Genomic DNA, 20,452 nt, shown 5'->3' with positions numbered 1-20,452 from the left:
ATGTCGGTTTTGTTAATAAATAAGTTAATTGAAAAACGTAAACTTTCAGACTGGAGATAACTGTGTCAAAGCTATTTTTTGGGGTTTTTGGCCGTGGTAAACAGGTTTTTATGCCTGACATTTCGTCTATTACTGCGGTAGACATATTTAAAGACGATGAGGTAACGGTCGAAGTGCTCGAATTCTTCCTAACGCAAAAACTACTGAATTTTGTCTCTGGTTTTATATTATCATAAGTGAGAGTGGCTTTGTTTCTCTTGATTGGATTACCTGAGGTTTTTTGCGTATAATTAAGGACAGGTAGCCAGATTTCATTAATATTCATTGCCTCTTCTTTTCTATTGAAATTATCCTTGTGTTTCTAAATTCTATTGCTTCTCTATATATTATTGGATAGAAATCCAGACGCACAAGGATCATTACAGTATAAAGAAAGAGGCAATAAACAATAATGAAATCTAGCTACCTGTCCTCAATTGTACACAAACAAAGTCAAGTAATCCAATTAATAGAAACCAATTCACGCCCACATATAATAATATGAAACCGGAGACAAATTCCAGCATTGTAGTTTTTGCGTTGGGAACAACTCGAGCACTTCGATCGTTACCTCATCGCCTTTGATAATGTCTAGCACATTAGTAGACGAAACGTCAGGCATCAAATGAAACCGTTTTTGCCTGTGGTACCGGTGAGAAAATGAGATATCGAAATACTTGAAAAGGTGGTAGTTGGTTGGCGAGACCATACCTTTGAGTTACAGGATAATCAATTTTTGGAATTGATCACATTAGATAAAGATAGGTTAGGTTATGTTAGGCGTACAAGAAGAGTACTTTATAAGGCAGTTCGTAGTGTTCGTAATTGACGGTTGAAGGCATAATGTCAGAGGTCATTTCCAGAATGTCAACCAGCAGAGAGCAAATTTTCTATTCAACATAGAAAGGAAAATAAGAGATTATGAAACAATATGAATAATTTTTTTCTATTTCCAGAAATTTTTCAGAAAAGGAAAAATAGGTATTTTTAAAAGTAATTTATATCATTTGAAAAACATTTTTCTTGCTGTTTTTTGAGTATTTATCCTTCCAAGTCTGAAAAATAAACGAAAGTAAATCAATAGAGATCTGCAAAATTCTAATGAAGGGCAAAGTGGAAAGTTCACTACATAAAATTACTGTTCAATGTGAAACAGATTTTCTATTGATTTAGGTTCATTTTTCAGATTGTGGAGAGTTAAATACAGCAATAAAAATAATTCATATCAAAATGAAAAGGAAATATTTTTGGAAAAAAAGTTTTTTGGCTTTCTACTTATCCACCATTGAACTGAACATGTGGAAACTTCCAAAGAAAGGAAGAAAGAAAATAATTGGAATAAAAACTCCTTATAAAGATATGTAGATCATACACAAGTTTCTTTCAGATACAAACTGAAAGGAAAAAATCTTTGAAACAACTACTTTCACATAGAGATTGAATTACGGAAAAGCAAAAAGTCCTTTTGAAACAACTAAGTACCTTCATATGAACATTGAATTACATGAAATGATTCATAATATTTCATTTTCATAATCTCTTACTTTCCTTTCTATGTTAAATATTTGATATTTTGCTATTTTAACGTGATCAATTCCAAAAATTGAATGTTCTGTAATTCGAAGCAAAAAAGATTCAGAAAGCTAATTTTTTCAACCTTCATTTCATTCAACATTTATTGTTTAGTATAGGTTCAAAACAATCTCATACTGTAATCAAAAACACATACAAAATTACATTTGAATGACATTTTGATAATAATAATGGAGTCATTTATTCATGATTATAAATAACGCCAATACAAGTAAAAATGATATAAATGGATGAATAAATAACCTATAATCGAAAATAAACTTAAAACCTCTGTGTAATTGATGACATGATCACTTCAATGAAATAAATGGAAACACTAATTTCCAATAGTTATTTTATTTTTATGACCGGTTTCGGGTTTCTTCCCATTATCAAGTATAGAAACTAACTAATTAATTTGAAATATAAAAACGTGGTTATATAGGGAGTTTGTAGTTAAGCTGGAAGGAGAGGTAGTCAAATGAACAAGGGTGTCAACTATAAAATTCAACCCTGGAATTTGTTGGAAGCCATGAAAATTAATAAATCAATTAAAAACCCGAAATGTATACCCCTAAACGAGAAACTCGATTCATGTAGGTGTCCAGTCTTGAATTTAGTCCAGGGTTGAATTTTATAGTTGGCAACCTTGTTCATTTGACTACCTTCTCTTCCAACTTACCTCCAAACTCCCTAAATAACCTTGTTTTCAGATGAATCGCCAATAATTTATCAACAGATAAAAAATTATGGAATATAAATCAATAATCCAACCCCATTTTGACTACCGTTCATCTAGTTCATTCTCTTTTAATTTGAACATAGTGCAACAAATATAAAAACTACAAAATCGGGTAATGAGAATAATTTTAAAATGTAATAATTATACACTGATTTCTACCACGCTATCTGCTCTACAATGGCTCTCAGTATCCAAAAGATTATTCTATTGTTCCATGGTTTTCATTTATAAAAGATTAAATAAAAATACCCCACCATATTTGATATCATTAATAACTTTCAATAAGGACATTCACCGCCATTCTACCAGACACAACAGTCACATTCATCTAAGTAGAACAAATACAAGAAGTAGTATGAGCAGTTTATTCTTCAAAGGTTTTGTAGGATTCAATGATTTACCTGCCCTCATCATTGTAGATTTTCAAGAGCGGACTGTTAAAATATATTCCTGATGGAAATTGAAAAATTCTTTTTGTTCAGTTCAAATAATGTATGATGTATTATTTAAATAAAGTTGTATTATTTATATAAATTGTGTTGATTATACTATATTTTGAGTTAGCTAAACTCTATATTAGGGAATCCTAATTCAATAAATTATTCTTATTCTTTTAATATACTTACATTAGGTTATACCAGATCCATATTGTGTGGGTCTATTTGACCCTCCACCGCATCACACAAAGATTTATGGTGGCCCACAATATACAGTCCAAGATATCACTGGGATCTTCGAAAGAATAAGACATAAGAAGATGGTTGAAACTAGAGAGAAGTTGCACACTTCAAGGGTTATTGACATGCTATTGAAAAAACCGAAAAATTTTGTTTACTTCTGAAGGTATGAAAGAAAACTGAAACCTTTTATGTAGAATAAATTAAAAACAAGCGCTTTTCCCTATCACTAGAAATGCAATACTCGTACTCTTCCGGACACGCATTTCACCAACCAAGTTGGCGTCTTCAAGAGATGAAGAGAAGTTTTCTTTATATGTCAAAAAAAATCGAAATTTTATCAATTTCGTTTATATTTTTTCCAGAAAAACAACGAAATGTGTACAACACAGGCTAATAATTGGGTTGTTGTATGTGAGTGCCCTATCCTACTGAAACCACCATTTCAACTCTTACTACATTAAAAAATTAACGAAAACCTTGACTTTTTCCGTTTTAAATAATGCATACATATTATGCAATACATCTTTGTATTCCATGAAAACACTTTTTCCACAGTTCTAGTGTGGGGAAAGTGTTTCCATCAGATGTATTTTATATCATAGGTCCCAAATCTACCTGTCAAATCGTATTCTTGAAAAAAATTACTATATTACACAAAGTGTACTTTTTATGAGCCATAAAACAATGTTGGTGATGATTCTCAACACCTACATGTTGAGCACCAAATTGTAACAATGAGAATGTGTAAAATTCATTTTGTCATATTTTTCAAAAAGAAAAAAAGAAAAACGAAATAAAAAACTCAGATTTTTTACCGTATTTTCGGAAGTAAGCAGAATTATTTTACTTCCTCATAAGCATGTTAATCCCTCATAACTTTTCTCCAGTCCAACCAGCCTCAGAACTCTTTTGGTTTCTGAGATATCGTGATAGACATCCTTATGTTGAAGACACTATATATTCATATAAAATTTATATATTTAAATATTTCCACACATTAATCATATATTTTAATTATTGATTTGTCTAAGACCCCATTCATGAAAAAACAGCTTCTGATGCCATCCAAAACATTGATATGTTTCCGTTTCCCAAACTTTTTTGCCTGAGGACCCACCTTCATCGTGAAATTTTTTTCACGACCCACATATTAAATAATATTAAGTATAATTATTATTACCAATATTTTTATTATTATTATTATCGTAAAAATTCACTATTGAGGAATACACCTCTATAAGAAAATAGTAATGATATAATTGAAGATAAAGTACAATAGAAAAAAAGACTGAATCTCAAAACTAAACACATACAAAAAATTAAAAAACGAGACTTATGTAATTAATGTGACTTGTGGAGCTGGTGCTTACGATTTACAAGAGATTCTATATCTAGGTTGAAAGCTTTAAACGCAGGTCACTTTCCACACAAAGCCTATTTCTATATTTATTTTTTAAATATACCAAAGTGGAGAATGCACTCTCACACAAATATGTGGTTGAAAACCCCATCAGCTCTATTAAAGCTATGTTTGAAAGAACTGTATACTCTCCCCTAGCCTTTATCCAAAATGGGAAAAACAATTCAAATGTATTAAGTGTTTTTGATCTGTTTCCGCGACCCACACAAATCGCTCGCGCGACCCACCGGTGGATCACAATCCATATCTTGGGAACCACTGTTCTATAATCAGTAGTGAAATGGTGTCTGAACAAACACATTTGGTAGAACTCAAAATACATAAACATTTTTCATGTATGAATATTAGAATTTTCAAGAAAACTGAAAAACAAACTCACCTTCTTTGCCACGGATCAAGATCGATGGGTCTCCATCAGGACTTGTGAAATAACCAGCACCTATATCATCCCAAAACAGTTTGTCTTGTTGTTCCTGTAGAGTTTCCGCCCACTGTAGCCAGTCAGTATCTAACGATGCTTCATAGAGATCTAGAAGGCCTCTTATCAAAAAAGCATAATCGTCGACAAAGCCTGCAATAGGAGTAGGTCTGAAAAAAAAATGTATCTGTGACTGTGTATGTTTCAATAACACAACACAACAAAGTTTTTGTTTCGGGGTTGAAATTAGATGATTTTAATGTATTTCCACGTGTTAAAACCGAAAGTGACCATAAAAATTATATATTAGCTCTTGTTTTCAAGATATAGTATCATTATATTATATATATGTATATTGAGTTTTCAACAAATGAAATATTTCATCACCAACAGTTGGTACACATGTTTGTTTACATAACACCCCTCTCATCAGCTGTTCTTAAGTAGTAAACATAACCTATGTGAGTTTGTCAATTGTACGCACGTGGTTGCTATTGAAATTATCGTGTGAAGTTGATTTTTAAATTAATTTAAGTGCTGATCTGAAATGCCTCGAAAGTGTGTGAATTCTGACGATAGCTTTTGCTATATATGTGGTGAAATAACATTTGAGGCTCAGAAACGTAAAATGACACCTATCGTTAAGACAGCCTATGAACATTATTTTGGTGTGAAAGTTGGGGACTAAGATAAATCATGGGCTCCTCATATATGTTGTAATTCTTGTTCCGTCATATTGCGAGAGTGGCTGAAAAATAAAAACCGGGCAATAGCTTTTGCAGTACCTATGGTTTGGCGTGAGCCTACCAATCATACAGACGACTGTTATTTCTGCTTAACTCCTCCCATTAAGCAAGGTTTATCTATGAAGAAAAGAGGAACGGTTAAATACCCTAATCTCCCATCTGCTCTTCGGCCTGTACCACACTCAGACAATTTGCCAGTCCCTTCTCCACCCCAAAACTATGAAATTTTAGAGGAAGGTGATGAAGACTGTTTAGAAGGAGCAACCCATCCTTCTACATCCTATGACCCTGATTTTGAGGTAAGCGATAGGTCTAGTGATCCGCACAGAATTAGTCAAGCAGAGTTGAGTGACCTTATAAGAGACCTTCGCTTGTCTAAGGAAAAGGCTGAGCTGTTAGGGTCAAGACTACAACAGTGGAATCTTCTAAAACATGATGTGAAAATATCTCAGTACAGACAGCGTCAAAAAGATTTGCTTCCTTTTTTTTGAGAAAAAAGAAAACCTCGTAGTTTGTTCTGATGTTAATAGTTTGATGGACTGCTTGAATTTGGATCACACTCCATCTGAATGGAGACTGTTTATAGACTCTTCAAAACTAAGCTTAAAAGCTGTACTTCTGCATAATGGAAATCAGCTACCCTCTATTCCTATAGGTCATGCAGTTCACATGAAGGAAACGTATATAAATATGAAAACACTTCTCCAATCAATCAAATATGAACAACACAAGTGGCACATCTGTGGTGATCTGAAAGTCATTGCTATACTCCTAGGAATGCAATTAGGGTTCACCAAGTACTGTTGTTTTTTGTGTCTGTGGGACAGTCGGGATAGAAAATCTCACTATAAAAAAATGAACTGGCCTACACGAGACCTAAACCCTAATGAGAAAAATGAAGTTTACGAGCCTCTTGTAGATCCTAAGGATGTTCTCCTTCCCCCATTACATATTAAGTTGGGACTAATGAAAAACTTTGTGAAGGCCATGGACCAGGAAGGACAAGCTTTTAAGTACTTGAGAGCAAAGTTTCCCAGGTTGAGTGATGCTAAAGTCAAGGAAGGCATCTTTATTGGGGCTCAAATCCGTGAAATCGTAAATGATCCTGCTTTTGACATGATTTTAACAGGAAATGAAAAAAGAGCCTGGGAAGCCTTTAAGGGGGTTGTACATGGGTTTTTAGGTAACAAAAGAGATGATAACTTCACAGCATTGGTTAAAGAGCTTCTTCAAGCTTACCACCAACTTGGATGCAACACGTCCTTAAAAATTCATTTTCTTCACTCTCATCTTAATTTCTTCCCACAAAACTGTGGAGCTGTGAGTGACGAACATGGAGAAAGATTCCATCAAGACATTGCCTTAATGGAACAGAGATATCAGGGCCGTTGGAATGAACCAATGCTTGCAGACTACTGCTGGTCTGTGTGTAGGGATGCTCCAGAAGTGTTTTATAAAAGACAAGCTAAACGACAGCGATCTTACAATGAATCGGATGGACTTAATTGAAATTTGGTGGTACAAACTTCTTTTATTTGTCAAAACACTAAGAATAATGTTTTTTTTTATTAATTTTGTACTTAAAATATTCTAAAAGAAACATAAAAGAAACATAAAAGAAATTGAGTTGTTAGCTACTCACACAGCTGTAGTTACACTTTATAGATCTTCTTGTGTTTCCAACTGTTCTATGTTCTTTAGTAAGCTTGAAGAATTGTTTAACTATCTACATCCTCAATTTTCTAAACTAATCATTTTAGGGGATTTCAATATTGATTTTCTGGTACCCAGTTCGAACAAATCAAACTTGCTCTCGATATTCCATTCTTTCGGACTGAATTTTACAATTTCTGAATTTACTAGAGTTGATAATGATACAAAGAGCTGTATTGATAATATAATTACTAACATACCTAACAAAGATTATTTCGAAACTGGTATTATCGACCCGTGTTTATCTGACCACTATGGCCAATATATAAAAATTAAAAGTATCTACAATAACAGCAAATCAATTCAAAAAAAGAGATTCATTACAAAAACTGGATTAGAAAAATTGAAAAATTCCCTTAATGAAGTTGACTGGAATACTTTCTTCGAGCTAAGCTCAATTGAGGATATGACTGGTTTTCTATTAGATTGTTATACAAGATTAATAAATGTAAACTTTCCTCTTAAGAACGTTTCAGGCAAGATGACAAAACCGCGTTACTGGATAAACGATCAAATAAAAAACATGAAAAATAAAGTTCTTGCAATAAAAACGATATTTGACTGTACACATGATGATAGATACAAACAGGCATATCTTACATTAAACGGGGAATACCAAAAAATGGTAATATCTGCAAAACGAAATTCATACGATGAGTTCATTTTAAATTCTGACAACAAAGTAAGAGACAGCTGGAGACTCATTAAACTAGAAATGAATGGTGAAGGTACCAAAAAAAAAGACATTAAGTTCACTGCAAACGAGTTTAATTCTTATTTCGTAAACATAGGCTTAAAAATCTCTGAGGATCTGTCCCCTTCAAATTCTTGTTCTGTTCCTCTGTCTAAATCGGACAGGCCTAATGTATCAGGATCCTTTTTCATGGAACCCATTCTAAGCAGTGAGGTTGCTAGTGCGATATCCAATCTGAAAAACTCTAACTCGTTGGATGCGTACGAACTGAATAGTAAAATTGTCAAGGAAACAGCCTCATATATAATTGAACCACTTACAGTACTCTTCAACGCTTGTATTGAAAAGGGTGTATTTCCAAGTGAATTCAAAGTGACAAGAGTTGTCCCAATTTTTAAGAAAGGCGGTGATGATGAAATTGAAAACCACCGACCAATATCTATCGTTCCAATTTTTGGAAAATTGTTTGAAATCATCCTTAAAAATAGGCTTTATGAATATTTTCTGAAGTACAAGTTATTTAACCCAAATCAATTCGGATTTAGGAAATCATCCTCCACCATCACCGCAGTCGAAAAAGTAGTCGAAAATATAATAACTTGTTTTGAAAAAGGAGAACACACTATTGCTGCCTTATGTGATCTCACAAAAGCATTTGACTGTGTCTCCCATTCCATTTTATTAAAAAAACTAGAAGACTATGGCATAAGAGGAACCCCTTTATCTCTTTTTTCATCATATCTGACTAACAGATATCAATATGTATCACTTGACTCAAATAATGTATCTGATTTAGAACCAGTTACATGTGGAGTTCCTCAAGGTTCGGTTATGGGCCCTCTCTTGTTCATAATATATGTAAATGATCTCTTCTCCTACATGTCACCTCACAATTGTTTTGCTTTCGCCGATGATACCACTCTCACGACATCTGGGAAAATTGAGACTAATTTGGTGCGCGATATAAATCAAATTCAAATGAAAGCTGACATATGGTTCAGAAAAAATAATCTCATGTTGAACGAAAACAAAACTCAACATATCATTTTTACATCTAACACCACTTTGTTGGAAGGGCACAGTGTTAAACTTCTAGGTATACATCTCGATGATACGTTGAACTGGTTGGAGCACACTGAACAACTTAGCACTAAACTGTCCAAATACACCTTTCTTCTTCGGAAATTAAAAAATTTGATTTCTCAACAGGCGATACTGTCGGCGTACTACGCTTTTTTTCATTCTCATTTATCTTACGGGACAATTCTGTGGGGGAATAGCAGCAACGCGAATAGGATATTTATCTTGCAAAAAAAAGCGGTGAGGATCATATCTGGGGCTGGTTACTCAGACTCCTGTAAACCTCTTTTTTTATCGTTGCGAATAATGACGGTACCTTCTATTTATTTATATCAACTTTTGATAGACATTCATAAAAATAAATTAACACAGAATAGAAATTGTGATTTCCATGATTATAACACGAGAGGATGTGAATTATTAAGGCCAAGTAGATTCAGACTACAAAAATCGAAGAGGAATTCAATTGATGTTAACCTCTACAATATTTTACCTCCCCATGTCAAAGAACTAAATCAGTACATGTTCAAAATATATATAAAAGATCTCTTGATAACAAATTGTGTATACTCTACTGATGAGTATGTAGCTGTCCTATCCAATGCAACACGAACCATTGGCTAGTAATTAAAGCTGACATGTTCTAAAAAATTTGTTACTTGTGTGATGTAACTAGGCGTTTTATATTGATAACTTTATATTTTTTATATTGATAACTTTATATTTTTTATTCCACTTTGTGCATTTGACGTATCTTATTTGTATTACTATTGTACATCTAAAAGATTAATAAATTTATCTATCTATCTATCTAACAATATTGTTTTATGTACTTTCACTTTTCACGTATAGTATAACTACTCTTTAAGATTAAGTACTGTGTATCTCAAAAACCAGAGCTAATAAAAATTTTTCATTGTTATTTTAGTTTTTATCACCCCAAAATTAGTAGAAATTGACTAATTTAGTGTAGGAAACATTCAAAAAATATTTTTTTGTTGTGTTGTGTAATTATTCATATTAACTAACAAAGACTATTATAGTCTCTTAAGAAAAATTTTATTCAAATATCAGTGAGTTATAGATGTTAGAAAATAGAATCTTAAAATGTTTATTCACGTATAGACACTCTTGAAAAATCTATTGTGTAGCGAAACACATGTTCCGATTTTAGAAAACTATTTAGTGAAAGTCTCACAATAAAGTGTTTCTTGAATAAATCAATAATTGAAACTGAGTAATCACTATTGCATCAATTTCCAAACAATTTAAAATTTGGGCATATAAAAAAAATCAAATGAAATATAAGACTCCTCCATGGAATTGTCAAATTTTATTTTTTATTATAACTGCTTCATTTCATAACCATGATTATTTTTTGTCAATACCATTGATCTGAAATTTGCATTTTGGAGTAATCAAGAAAAAAGTTAATTTTTTGTTAATCATGTTGGTAAAACTAATTTCTTTCTTGGAAAAAAATCAATTTAGATTTTAATCCTCCATTATTGTTTAAAGAAACGAAAACTCACAAAAATCAAGATTTCATTAAAAAAATTTGAAAAAACTACCTGAAAAAATGTGTGTATCAATAACAGATATAACTAATTTCCTTCATGAAGTATTGAGTTCCACTTATAGAAAATGCACTAATGAAAAGTGTAGTATTTTCCATGTGAAATTAATTTTGTAACAAAACCTATACCTACATCTTAACATATAAGTTATGGGAAACAATGACATTCAAGTAAGCATGCTTCGAGGAGACAAAGTCCTTAAAAAAGTGGTACCTATTTTACTTTTTAGATAGATTGTTTCAAGAGCCTAATATAAATTATGTTTTCCTAGCTTAAAGTTGAAAGTAAAAACAAGCAATATTGATATCTTCGTTATTTCTATCTTAATTATACCATCCCTCACTTCCACTTCATTAGTGGAAATAAATATAGTTGAGATTAACAATAACATGTAAAGAAAAAAAATCTGGTAAGTTCATGTAGTTTATGTTTTGAATTCCTCATAATTTATTCCTAACCATTTGATGGTCACCACAACACCAAGGTTAAATTTATTATTTCAATATATTGATATGGTAATAGATCTAAAATTTTACTTGGTTTCTTTTCTTTGATACTGTCTTCAGGAATTCAAATGATAAAATCGTCCAAGAAATTATTATTTTTTTTTTTTTCACTGTAGTGTGCGCTGGTCAGGCCCTATCCCCCGAAGCCCCGATACATTCAGGAGGGCGCGCCAGCATTATCAACCAATGACCACTCCCCACACCGTGGGTCCGAGAATCATGTGCCCTGAGCAAGCGCAGCGAGTCAAAAATGACAGCCTTCTGCATCTGTGCAGCTAAGAGTTCTGCCTTAGTGCGGCAAGCCGGTATGATTTTAAGATTCGAGAGTAGAGAGGACATCATTCCACCAAGGACTCCAATAATCCAATAATAATAATAATTATTATTATTATTATTATTATTAAACCATAGAAAATTTTGTTTAAAACACATGAAACAGACAAAATATTCAAAATGCTCTGTAGTTTTGAGCAATATGTGAGAGAAATGTTTGTATTATGAAACTACACCTATCTTGTTTAATATAGTAAAATAAAGACATTTAATTCTGATAGAGAGAAGTAAACTTAATGATAGTTTAGCAAATGGATTTGATATACATCTAAAATAGGGAAAACTCATAGACAAAGCACTCTGAAAAATGCAAACCGCACACACATGTTGACATGTGTTTCTGGCTCATTAGTTGTCATCAGTACGGTACAGCCATATTTGAAGTGCAAGGTTTGTCAACACTTGGTTGCAGGAAACAGCACAAATGCAGAGTCATCAACAAAAACCAGATGCACTTTTCGGTTAGGTCTCTTTGAGTTGGAGATTGTACTAAAGTCACTACCAAGGCAGCTTTAGCTACCTGCATGACATCCAGTATATGATACAGGTTTTTGATATATATCAAATCCCCTCCCTAAACTATATCATATATTTATTGATCTAGTTCAATTTCCTTATCCAAAGTGGTATATGTTTGGAATTTTAACTAAATTTCCTTGAGATATTTTTACTGCATAAATAAATATGTATGGTTAAATTCTCCACAGCCATATTTGCATTATTTATTTCTTTTCACAGTTGCTCAATCTCTGTTGTACTATATCATTTGATTTGGCAAGGAGAACATATCTTGAAACAATAATTGTTTCAACATATGTGGTGTTCGCCGAAAAAAGGTAAATAGTGTACGAAAACAAGTTTTCGAGAAAAACTCGTCTCGTTCAAAGTTTCGCAGTGTTTTCCTACTATGTATACATCTTCAGTGAGGCGTAAGGTCTTGATATCATTGATCAGGGTATCTGTAACGTCATTCCTTCAATCTACGATGTTTATTCTCGTTGAAGTGTGGCGTTAGCTTCAGTTATCGAGTCTTTAATTGGGCTACAGTGCAGCTGATTAAAGTAACCTTTTCGTTTCTTGGTTTTCTATCTTATTACCATAAATGTTTTCTTTCAGTTTCGTAAATTTCATGGGAATTTCATGGTGAATTATTATTTTCCATAAATTCTATTTGATCAAAATGAACGCTAGTGACAATTTTAGAAAGAATCAAGAGATTTTCGTTAAAGAGTTCAAAGCAGTTAATTGGATATACAATGCAGTATGTAACGAAGATGAATCTTCTGCAAGTTTTGGTCTGAATATAACATCAGAAAATTTTAAAACGGAGTATGCTGACAAAATAGTTTAGACTTTCGCGGCTAAGGTTTTCTGTGTCACTGTTTTTCGAGTTTGAAAGCCATGGATTTTTGTCATTTCTTCCTGACGTTTTGCTGGCGCGAGTGGCTAGCTTCTTCAGAGATTTAACCATCATGGCTTGCTGTCCGACATGGCTTGCTGTCCGATGACAGTCATCGGATGATGGTTAAACCTCTGAAGAAGCTAGCCACTCGCGCCAGCGAAACGTCAGGAAGAAATTCCAAAAATCCACGGCTTTCAAACTCAAAAAACAGTGACACGGAGTATGCTGAGTTTGAAGAAAATTTGAATGATACCCAACTTAATAGTTCTCGCATTAGCATTGTAGAACTTTAGGAATCTGTTGCACCTGTACCTGTACCTTTTTTCAGCTTATGGTTCTGAACATATGATTACCAAATAAAGTTGTAATTTTTTTTGCAAGTTTAACGAAGTTCATGTGAAAGAGCATGCTTTCAAATGTCTGAAATCATTGTTAAGTCCAAACTCATTGTTTGACACTCTATGTACCTTATTTCGGCCAACACCACATATATTGATTATTAATAACCATAATGTAAAACTTTTTGAAGAACCAAAAATCAGAAATAATATTCAGTACTCTGTTCAAAATTGGCGAATCATGGCATGAAGTCTTCCATTGATATAAAACTAATTCAACTCACGTCTGAACGATCTGGCCTTCACCACCATTGTAGCAACACCTCAAGAGACTTTTCTCTTCTTCATTATATAAAAATTTCTTTATAAACTCAGCTGCTTTTAAAGCCCTATCTGTATACGTTTGATCTTTCAGAACGAAACCAGCTTTCGCATAACCGGATATCATCAATCCGTTCCAAGAAGTTACAATTTTTGTATCGACATGTGGTTTTGGTCTCTTCTGTCTCTCATCATACAATATTCTATGAGATTCCCCCAAAATTTTTTTCACTATATCCACCGTGGTGTTGAATTTATTTGCAGTACTCTCTAAAGAACCAAAACATACCAGAACATTTTTGTTTAAGAGTTCACCGTGGGGATCTTGAGATGGCTTGACATTACCATTCTTCTTGACATTATAATGATATTCGACAACTTCGGCATGAGAAATTCCTTGGGTTTTTTCGTCAAGTAGGTTGAATATTTCATCGTATTCCCACACACAGAAAGCGCCTTCTTGTTTATGAGGTGCTCCCTCATATGGATAAGAATCTGCATCTTCAGCTCCATAGAAGCCTCCTAATTCATGACTAAGGTCTCTAGCAACATATGTCAAGATGTCCCTTACTATGTCAGCATAAAATTCATCTTTTGTGAGGACATAAGCATCACAGTATGACACTGCCAGTTGAGCTTGATCATAAAGCATTTTCTCAAAATGGGGAACATGCCATCTGTCATCTACAGAGTACCTGCAAATGAAAATTTATATTATAATTATATACATCATATATAATAATAATAAATGGTCTTTATTTTACGTGGCAGATTTTAACAAAGCGCTATTCTTCCACTCAACTATGTTTGAAATAAAAAAAACATTACAAATAATAAATGACAATTTCACGACAATAGTAAAATGAAATACAAATGTTTATGTTTGGATCAGTGATGACTGAGCAATTCAGTTTTAAGTTTACTTTTGAATAAGATTCACTGAATGAATTATACATTGTTACAGAATGATACTTGAAGGATCGTTCATAGATGGTGCTGTTATGATTCGGAATGTCAAAATTATTATTAAATCCAAGGTTTCTTGAATGTATCTGGTGTCTGGGAAGGAGTTTCTTTACCAAATGAATGGATTGTTGTTTTTTTATCAGTTTGTGAATGAAACAGGCGGAATGCAATTCTCTTCTGTTTTCCATTTTTAACGAATTTAATTGATTGATTGAAGGGGTCACATGATCTCTGTAATTCAAGCTGAATATTAGTATAATGAAGGCGTTCTCTACTTTATGAATTCTTGCAGAAGTTATAGAATCGATCCATATGTTGGTGGTCGGGTAAACATTGTAAATAATGGTTTTCAAAAAGCTTTTTATCAGATTAATTTCTTGGTTATTGTCGAAACTCCACTTTCAATCAAGTCATAATTGAGTGGATGAAAGCAATTTGTGCGAGTATAAGTACTTCTGATATTTTGATTCCAACGCCAGACGTACCACAAGAATCGAATCTAGGTTCTTTACTGTACTTTCGTTACAAAAATGATAAATTATTGTTGGTAAATGTTTAACTAGTTTTATAATTCTTCAATATATAGATATGTGTTGTTTCTGGGGTTGATAAACATCAACACAGCTACTCTAAATTGACAAAAACTAGTCCACACAAATTTTCATAAAAATTGATTCGAATCGATCTTGAATCCAGTCTTAGTAGTTGGTACGAGCATAATTTTCTATTAATACATCTAAATGTTATGTTGTTTTTTATACACACACAAGAATTTATTTATTTATTTACAAACTCTACAGACCATGGCCCAGTTACAGATTTGGAAAAGTAAATATCACAAATAGATTTGTACACACAACAAAATGACAAAAAAGTTTAAAAAAATATTCAACACGAGTTATACAATTTGATACAACCTATTTCTGTAATTAGCAAGATTTTGGAAAAAGATATCAGTCATTTTGTACATTATTATGGGCATTGCACATAGCATTTAAAGAAGCATTTTAATAATAATTTTTTCTTGATGATTCAATATAAAATGTGCGAAACGATCTAGTTTCATAAGCAAGTACATTGAAATTGATTGTTGATAGAAGACAGGGATCATCCACTTCACTATGTATCATCTTGTTCAAGTATATTAAGTATGCAAATACTCTTCTTTTCTCGAGGGTTTCTATGTTTTACTTTTCAAGGACACTACTTTGAAAATATCAATGTTACCTGTTTCTTTCAATGCTATACTTGTGACAGTTATATTGAGGACACCAAATAATGGAAGCATATTCCAACCGTGTTCAATTACCCTATTGATAATAAGGTTTGAAATCTCAAACTGAAATGAAGTTTAATTTGCTTCAAAAGTGCCTGATTTTGTTTTGGGAAATTCTTGAATTAAGAGGATAGAAATTTTTGGGAGAGATTAGTTTTAAGAAGAAAAGCTTCTTGACTTTCTATTTTATCAACTTCATACAAAAAAATTATAGGAAATTTCCGAAGAAAGAAAAAGAGCAATCAAGCTCAAAATGAACTCTCAAATGTGTAGTTCATGTACAGAAGTTTTTTAGATATAAATTGGAAGAAAAAGCCCTCTCAAAACAACTACTTCACATGAACCATTGACTTACATGAAAAACACTTTTTCCATTCAGGCTGTTCCCCAAACATTCGTAATGGAATTGAAACAGATACCATTCACAGGAGAACTACACAACGTTTTAAATGGAAGAGCATTGGTTTAAATTTTCACTTACGTAAAAATCTAGCATCCTTAAAGTGTACTTCTTGAAGTTTATGATTGAAAACACTTGTTTCTAACATATCATCAGCACCTATTTGAAGTTGAAAACACACGCATTTCTTGCAAATCTTTATGTCACTGGTTGAGATATATCTGGTTATATCAAGGTTATAGTACGTAAAACATTCATACACACAACTACTTTCACATGAACATTGAATTTGAATAATCTTTATAAGCAGTTTTTATAGTAGTTGATCTCTTTCTATCTTTTCTTGAAAATTTTCCACATTTTCGTTTGAAGATGGAAAAGTAGAAAGCAGAAAAAAAATACCAAAAAAATAATCTTTCCAAAAAACATTGTCTTGTCAATTTCTGAAACGTATTTTTCACTGTCAAGAACCAATTCCAGTTTGAACATTAAATCGGAAATAAGTTATTTCACTCAAAATTAAAAATACATATTTCGTATTATAATTACCTACATACATTATATAGATATACTGTCTGTCCAAGATAAGGAGGGCCCATATGGGAAAGTAGGTTAAATTAGGAAAATGTTGCCCGCTTCACAGCTCATTTAAATAATGTTTTTAAATTCAGAAAATTCTGATTCTTCCCAAAAGTATTTGAAAAGAATAATTTTCAGAGCTTTGAATAATGGTTGACAAGTTTCATCAGGTTTACTATAGGTTACTGCTCTCACGGCAGATTATGAATAGTAAATATTTTGTCTAGATGAGTTTTTAGTGCTGTACTCTAGCTCAGGATCCTGATAATTGAATGGAAAAGGATTAAATGTTATTAGCATTGCATTTTTATTTGTTTTTTTTTTATTATTCCTATTGCATAAGTTGCTGTTTAACTTTAGAATATCTGGCCCGAGCAAGAGTAATCTATTGAAGGTAAAACTGAAACTTCCAACGTAAAATAAATTCAAAACAAGCACTTTTAACACCAGAACTGCAATATTCTTCTCGACGCACGTTTCACAAACCGAATTGGCATCTACAGGAGATGAAGTAAAGTATTGCAGTTATGGAGTTTTGTTAAAGTGCTTGTTTGGGATTTATTCTGAGCCAGAAGTTTCAGTTATATCTTTTATAGACTTTTCTAAAGTAAAACATGTCTATTTTAAAACACATTTATAGTAAAAATCTTACATAGAATTAAATGTTTTTTATGAAATATATTTTGGTCCTTGAGATGAAAAAAATAAAGTTTACCTGGCAAATCCTTTATTGACGTGATCATGTATCCCTCCATAAGCCATTTTCTTCAATGTATGCAAACACATTTCCAAGCACATAGCACCCTGTTCACTTTTCTTATCTCTCGAATACATGTGGAACAGAAAATTGAAATTTGAAGGTTGTGGAAATTTAGGTGCTGAATTAAAACCCCCGAAATCAGATTCGTAATGTCTGTGTAATTGCAGAAAACACTTCTTCCAGGCTTCTTCTCCTGGAAGATCAACTGTCTGGCACTGCTTTTGGTCTTGGGATGATACTTTCTTCAGTACCTCCACTGTGTGTTTCCCTGATTTTGAAAGGATTGCTTTCTTGTCACGCCACTGATCTGCAATTTTTCTTAAAAACGTTTTGAAACCGGGTCTCCCATATTTGTCCTCTGGAGGAAAATAGGTGCCCCCTGCTAAGGGTTCCAAATCAGGAGTCAAGAAAACTGACATTGGCCATCCCCCTCCTCCCACGGATGCTTGAATGAACGACATATATAGCTTGTCCACATCTGGACGTTCTTCTCTATCCACTTTTATATTAACAAAATATTTGTTCATTATTTCTGCTACGGAATCATTTTCGAAAGATTCTTTTTCCATGACATGGCACCTAAAAAATAAATTTGAAAAAAAAATGTAATTATTCAAATAAAGAAAATAGATTATTGTTGAAATACATATATAGCTCTTTTAATAAATTGATGGATGTAGCCGTTACTACGTGAGAAATAAAACTTTCTGTTTTCATACCACTTGTATTTGTAACTAACGTTACTGCAGTTTTGTCCTATATCAACATTTTCAAACGAATACAATAAACTGAAGTAATTGATAATATTAACTATTATATATCTATACGTCAATATAGGTAATAACAGAGGTCCTTAACTTAATTGAGTACCTGAATTTTGTTCACCTGTGACAATGAGGGTACGCTAATTTGAAAACCGGTGATTAAACTAAATTGATTTGGTCATTTAGCAGATTACATCCGCAATGCCTATGAATTTTCAAGGATTCCAAATAATTTAGTTTCTAACTCTTGCTTGCATAGTGCAAAATTTCCGTATTGTTTAATTTCGCAAACTTGTAGTTGCATTCCAAGGAATGGTTTGTGTCTGTTCTTTTACCAAAATATGTTAAAGTTGCAAATTTCTTGATGTCTGATTGTTTGATCTGGGGGTATATTAATCTGTACGTGAATTTGAGGCTTTGTTTTCTGACTAACTTTTGGATTGTATTTGCGTTGAAACCATTATTATATCATATCTGTATAATTATTCAAATTTCCCTACCTACATTGTTGGCAGATAAAGGTAACGAGAATGCTCTGTGTAACATTGAATTTTAGGCTGCTAATTTGTGATTGTCAGGATGGAAATAATCACTTGGGATTGTAATGTGTGCATAGCTCCGTTTTCTGAATACATAGAACTCAAATTTGTGTCTGCTTAAAGTGGACTAAGGGGTGAACTGAAGGTAATTCTGATTTAGGTATACATCGACAGCCGTCGAAATTTCAAAAGAAATGACATGGTTTAATTAGGCTTGATCTAATACAGTTGTTGGAGAACATACTCTTTACATCAAATGAAACTAAAACTGAATCATGTGGTGTGGTTTGGTTACTTACTTTTTATACTAATGTTAGCAAATCTCTCATGCTGTGACGTGGGACGAAATTGATAATATTTTTGAACAACTTGTTAAAACATACTCCTTAGTTCTCTTACCGAACTGTTTATATACGAAACTACCGGTCTTATGAGGTTATCTCGTTTATGTGTTTTTATTAGACCATATAGTTTAGGGCAGGAGGGGTTCATGTTGGTAATTCTTCGTGTCTCTAATTGAGTGAAAATAAGTTTAGTATCTAAAAGGAAATTTTTCAGTTCATTTTAACTATCTCTTGTTAGAGATGACAACATTGACAAGTTGTTTAAATGAAAGAATTACTTTTTTTTATTCCAATATGTTTAACATAAGCGCATTTCTAGGTAAGACATTGAATCCAGGCAAGGTTTTTCATATATGAATAAAACCTTCATAACTTGTAGATAATTTGATTCACAATTCAATAATTTTCAAGGAAATTACTCATAACCCTTACCAGTGACATGTGGAATATCCAACAGATAAGAAGATCAATTTGTTTTCTGCTTTGGCTTTATCAAATGCTTCCTGGCCCCAAGGAAACCAATCAACTGGATTTGTGGCATGCTGCAATAAATAAGGAGATTTTTCTAGTGCCAAACGGTTCGTTTTGGTGGGCTCCTTAGAAGAACTGGCACCTGCCATATTTTTTAAAGTTTCTTTATTATAATCGGTTGTTGATCCAAATAATCGTGACCTAAAATTTAAACAGTTTAATCCAGGAAATAATATGAAGTCATTGAAATGTAATTGTGTTTATGATATGATGACAACCTTCAAAACAAGGTTAGGTAGACGTGACAGATAAAACGTAAACAAAAATTATGTATACATAATAAATGATTGAAATTGAAAAAAAAAATATACTGACCTGGGCCTTGCAGTCCAATATAGTGTCCCATCCGGTTCTAGAGATTTCGCAGAAAAATTCAGTGTACTAACAAAATTATTTGAAACACGCAAATCTCCATTCCATTTAGAAATTCTTCGAAATATATTTTGAAGGATGGATGAATTCTGTACTCCTCGGCAAGAAAGCATGGCTAACACTGCTCAAAATACACCATCACAAATATAATGCTAAAAGAACATCAAACTCAAAGGTTTTTTATGTATTGACCTTGACTTTTTTTAGACACCAGTAGTAGCAGTTAAAAAAAATATTTGAAAACAAGTGAAAGTAGGGTCAATGAAAGTCAACCACAATACACAAGACTGCAACTGTAAACATCATAACATATTTTTTTCAAATTAGAGGGGATTGTGGG

At 32.7% G+C, this 20,452-nt stretch overlaps 1 protein-coding gene across 1 annotated transcript in view; it reads right to left on the bottom strand.

The window, feature by feature from the left end:
• The window catches only part of LOC111509674 (spermatogenesis-associated protein 20), an 85,985-nt gene extending 65,539 nt beyond the window's left edge, over positions 1-20,446 (bottom strand). The window contains exons 1-5 of the mRNA XM_074179896.1: positions 20,056-20,446; positions 19,642-19,881; positions 17,518-18,141; positions 13,545-14,276; positions 4,833-5,041 (exon numbers count right to left, since the gene is read on the bottom strand). Of these exons, the coding sequence (XP_074035997.1) occupies positions 4,833-5,041; positions 13,545-14,276; positions 17,518-18,141; positions 19,642-19,881; positions 20,056-20,225 (1,975 nt within the window). The 5' untranslated portion in view covers positions 20,226-20,446. The remainder of the gene's footprint in view (positions 1-4,832; positions 5,042-13,544; positions 14,277-17,517; positions 18,142-19,641; positions 19,882-20,055) is intronic.
• Positions 20,447-20,452: the final 6 nt, after the last annotated feature.

The sequence above is a fragment of the Leptinotarsa decemlineata genome, unplaced genomic scaffold (assembly GCF_025532065.1).
Source record: "Leptinotarsa decemlineata unplaced genomic scaffold, Ldec_3_MD MMD2_tig00026282_RagTag_RagTag, whole genome shotgun sequence".
NCBI classification, from domain to species: domain Eukaryota; kingdom Metazoa; phylum Arthropoda; class Insecta; order Coleoptera; family Chrysomelidae; genus Leptinotarsa; species Leptinotarsa decemlineata.
This window is presented reverse-complemented; position numbering and strand designations above follow the sequence as displayed.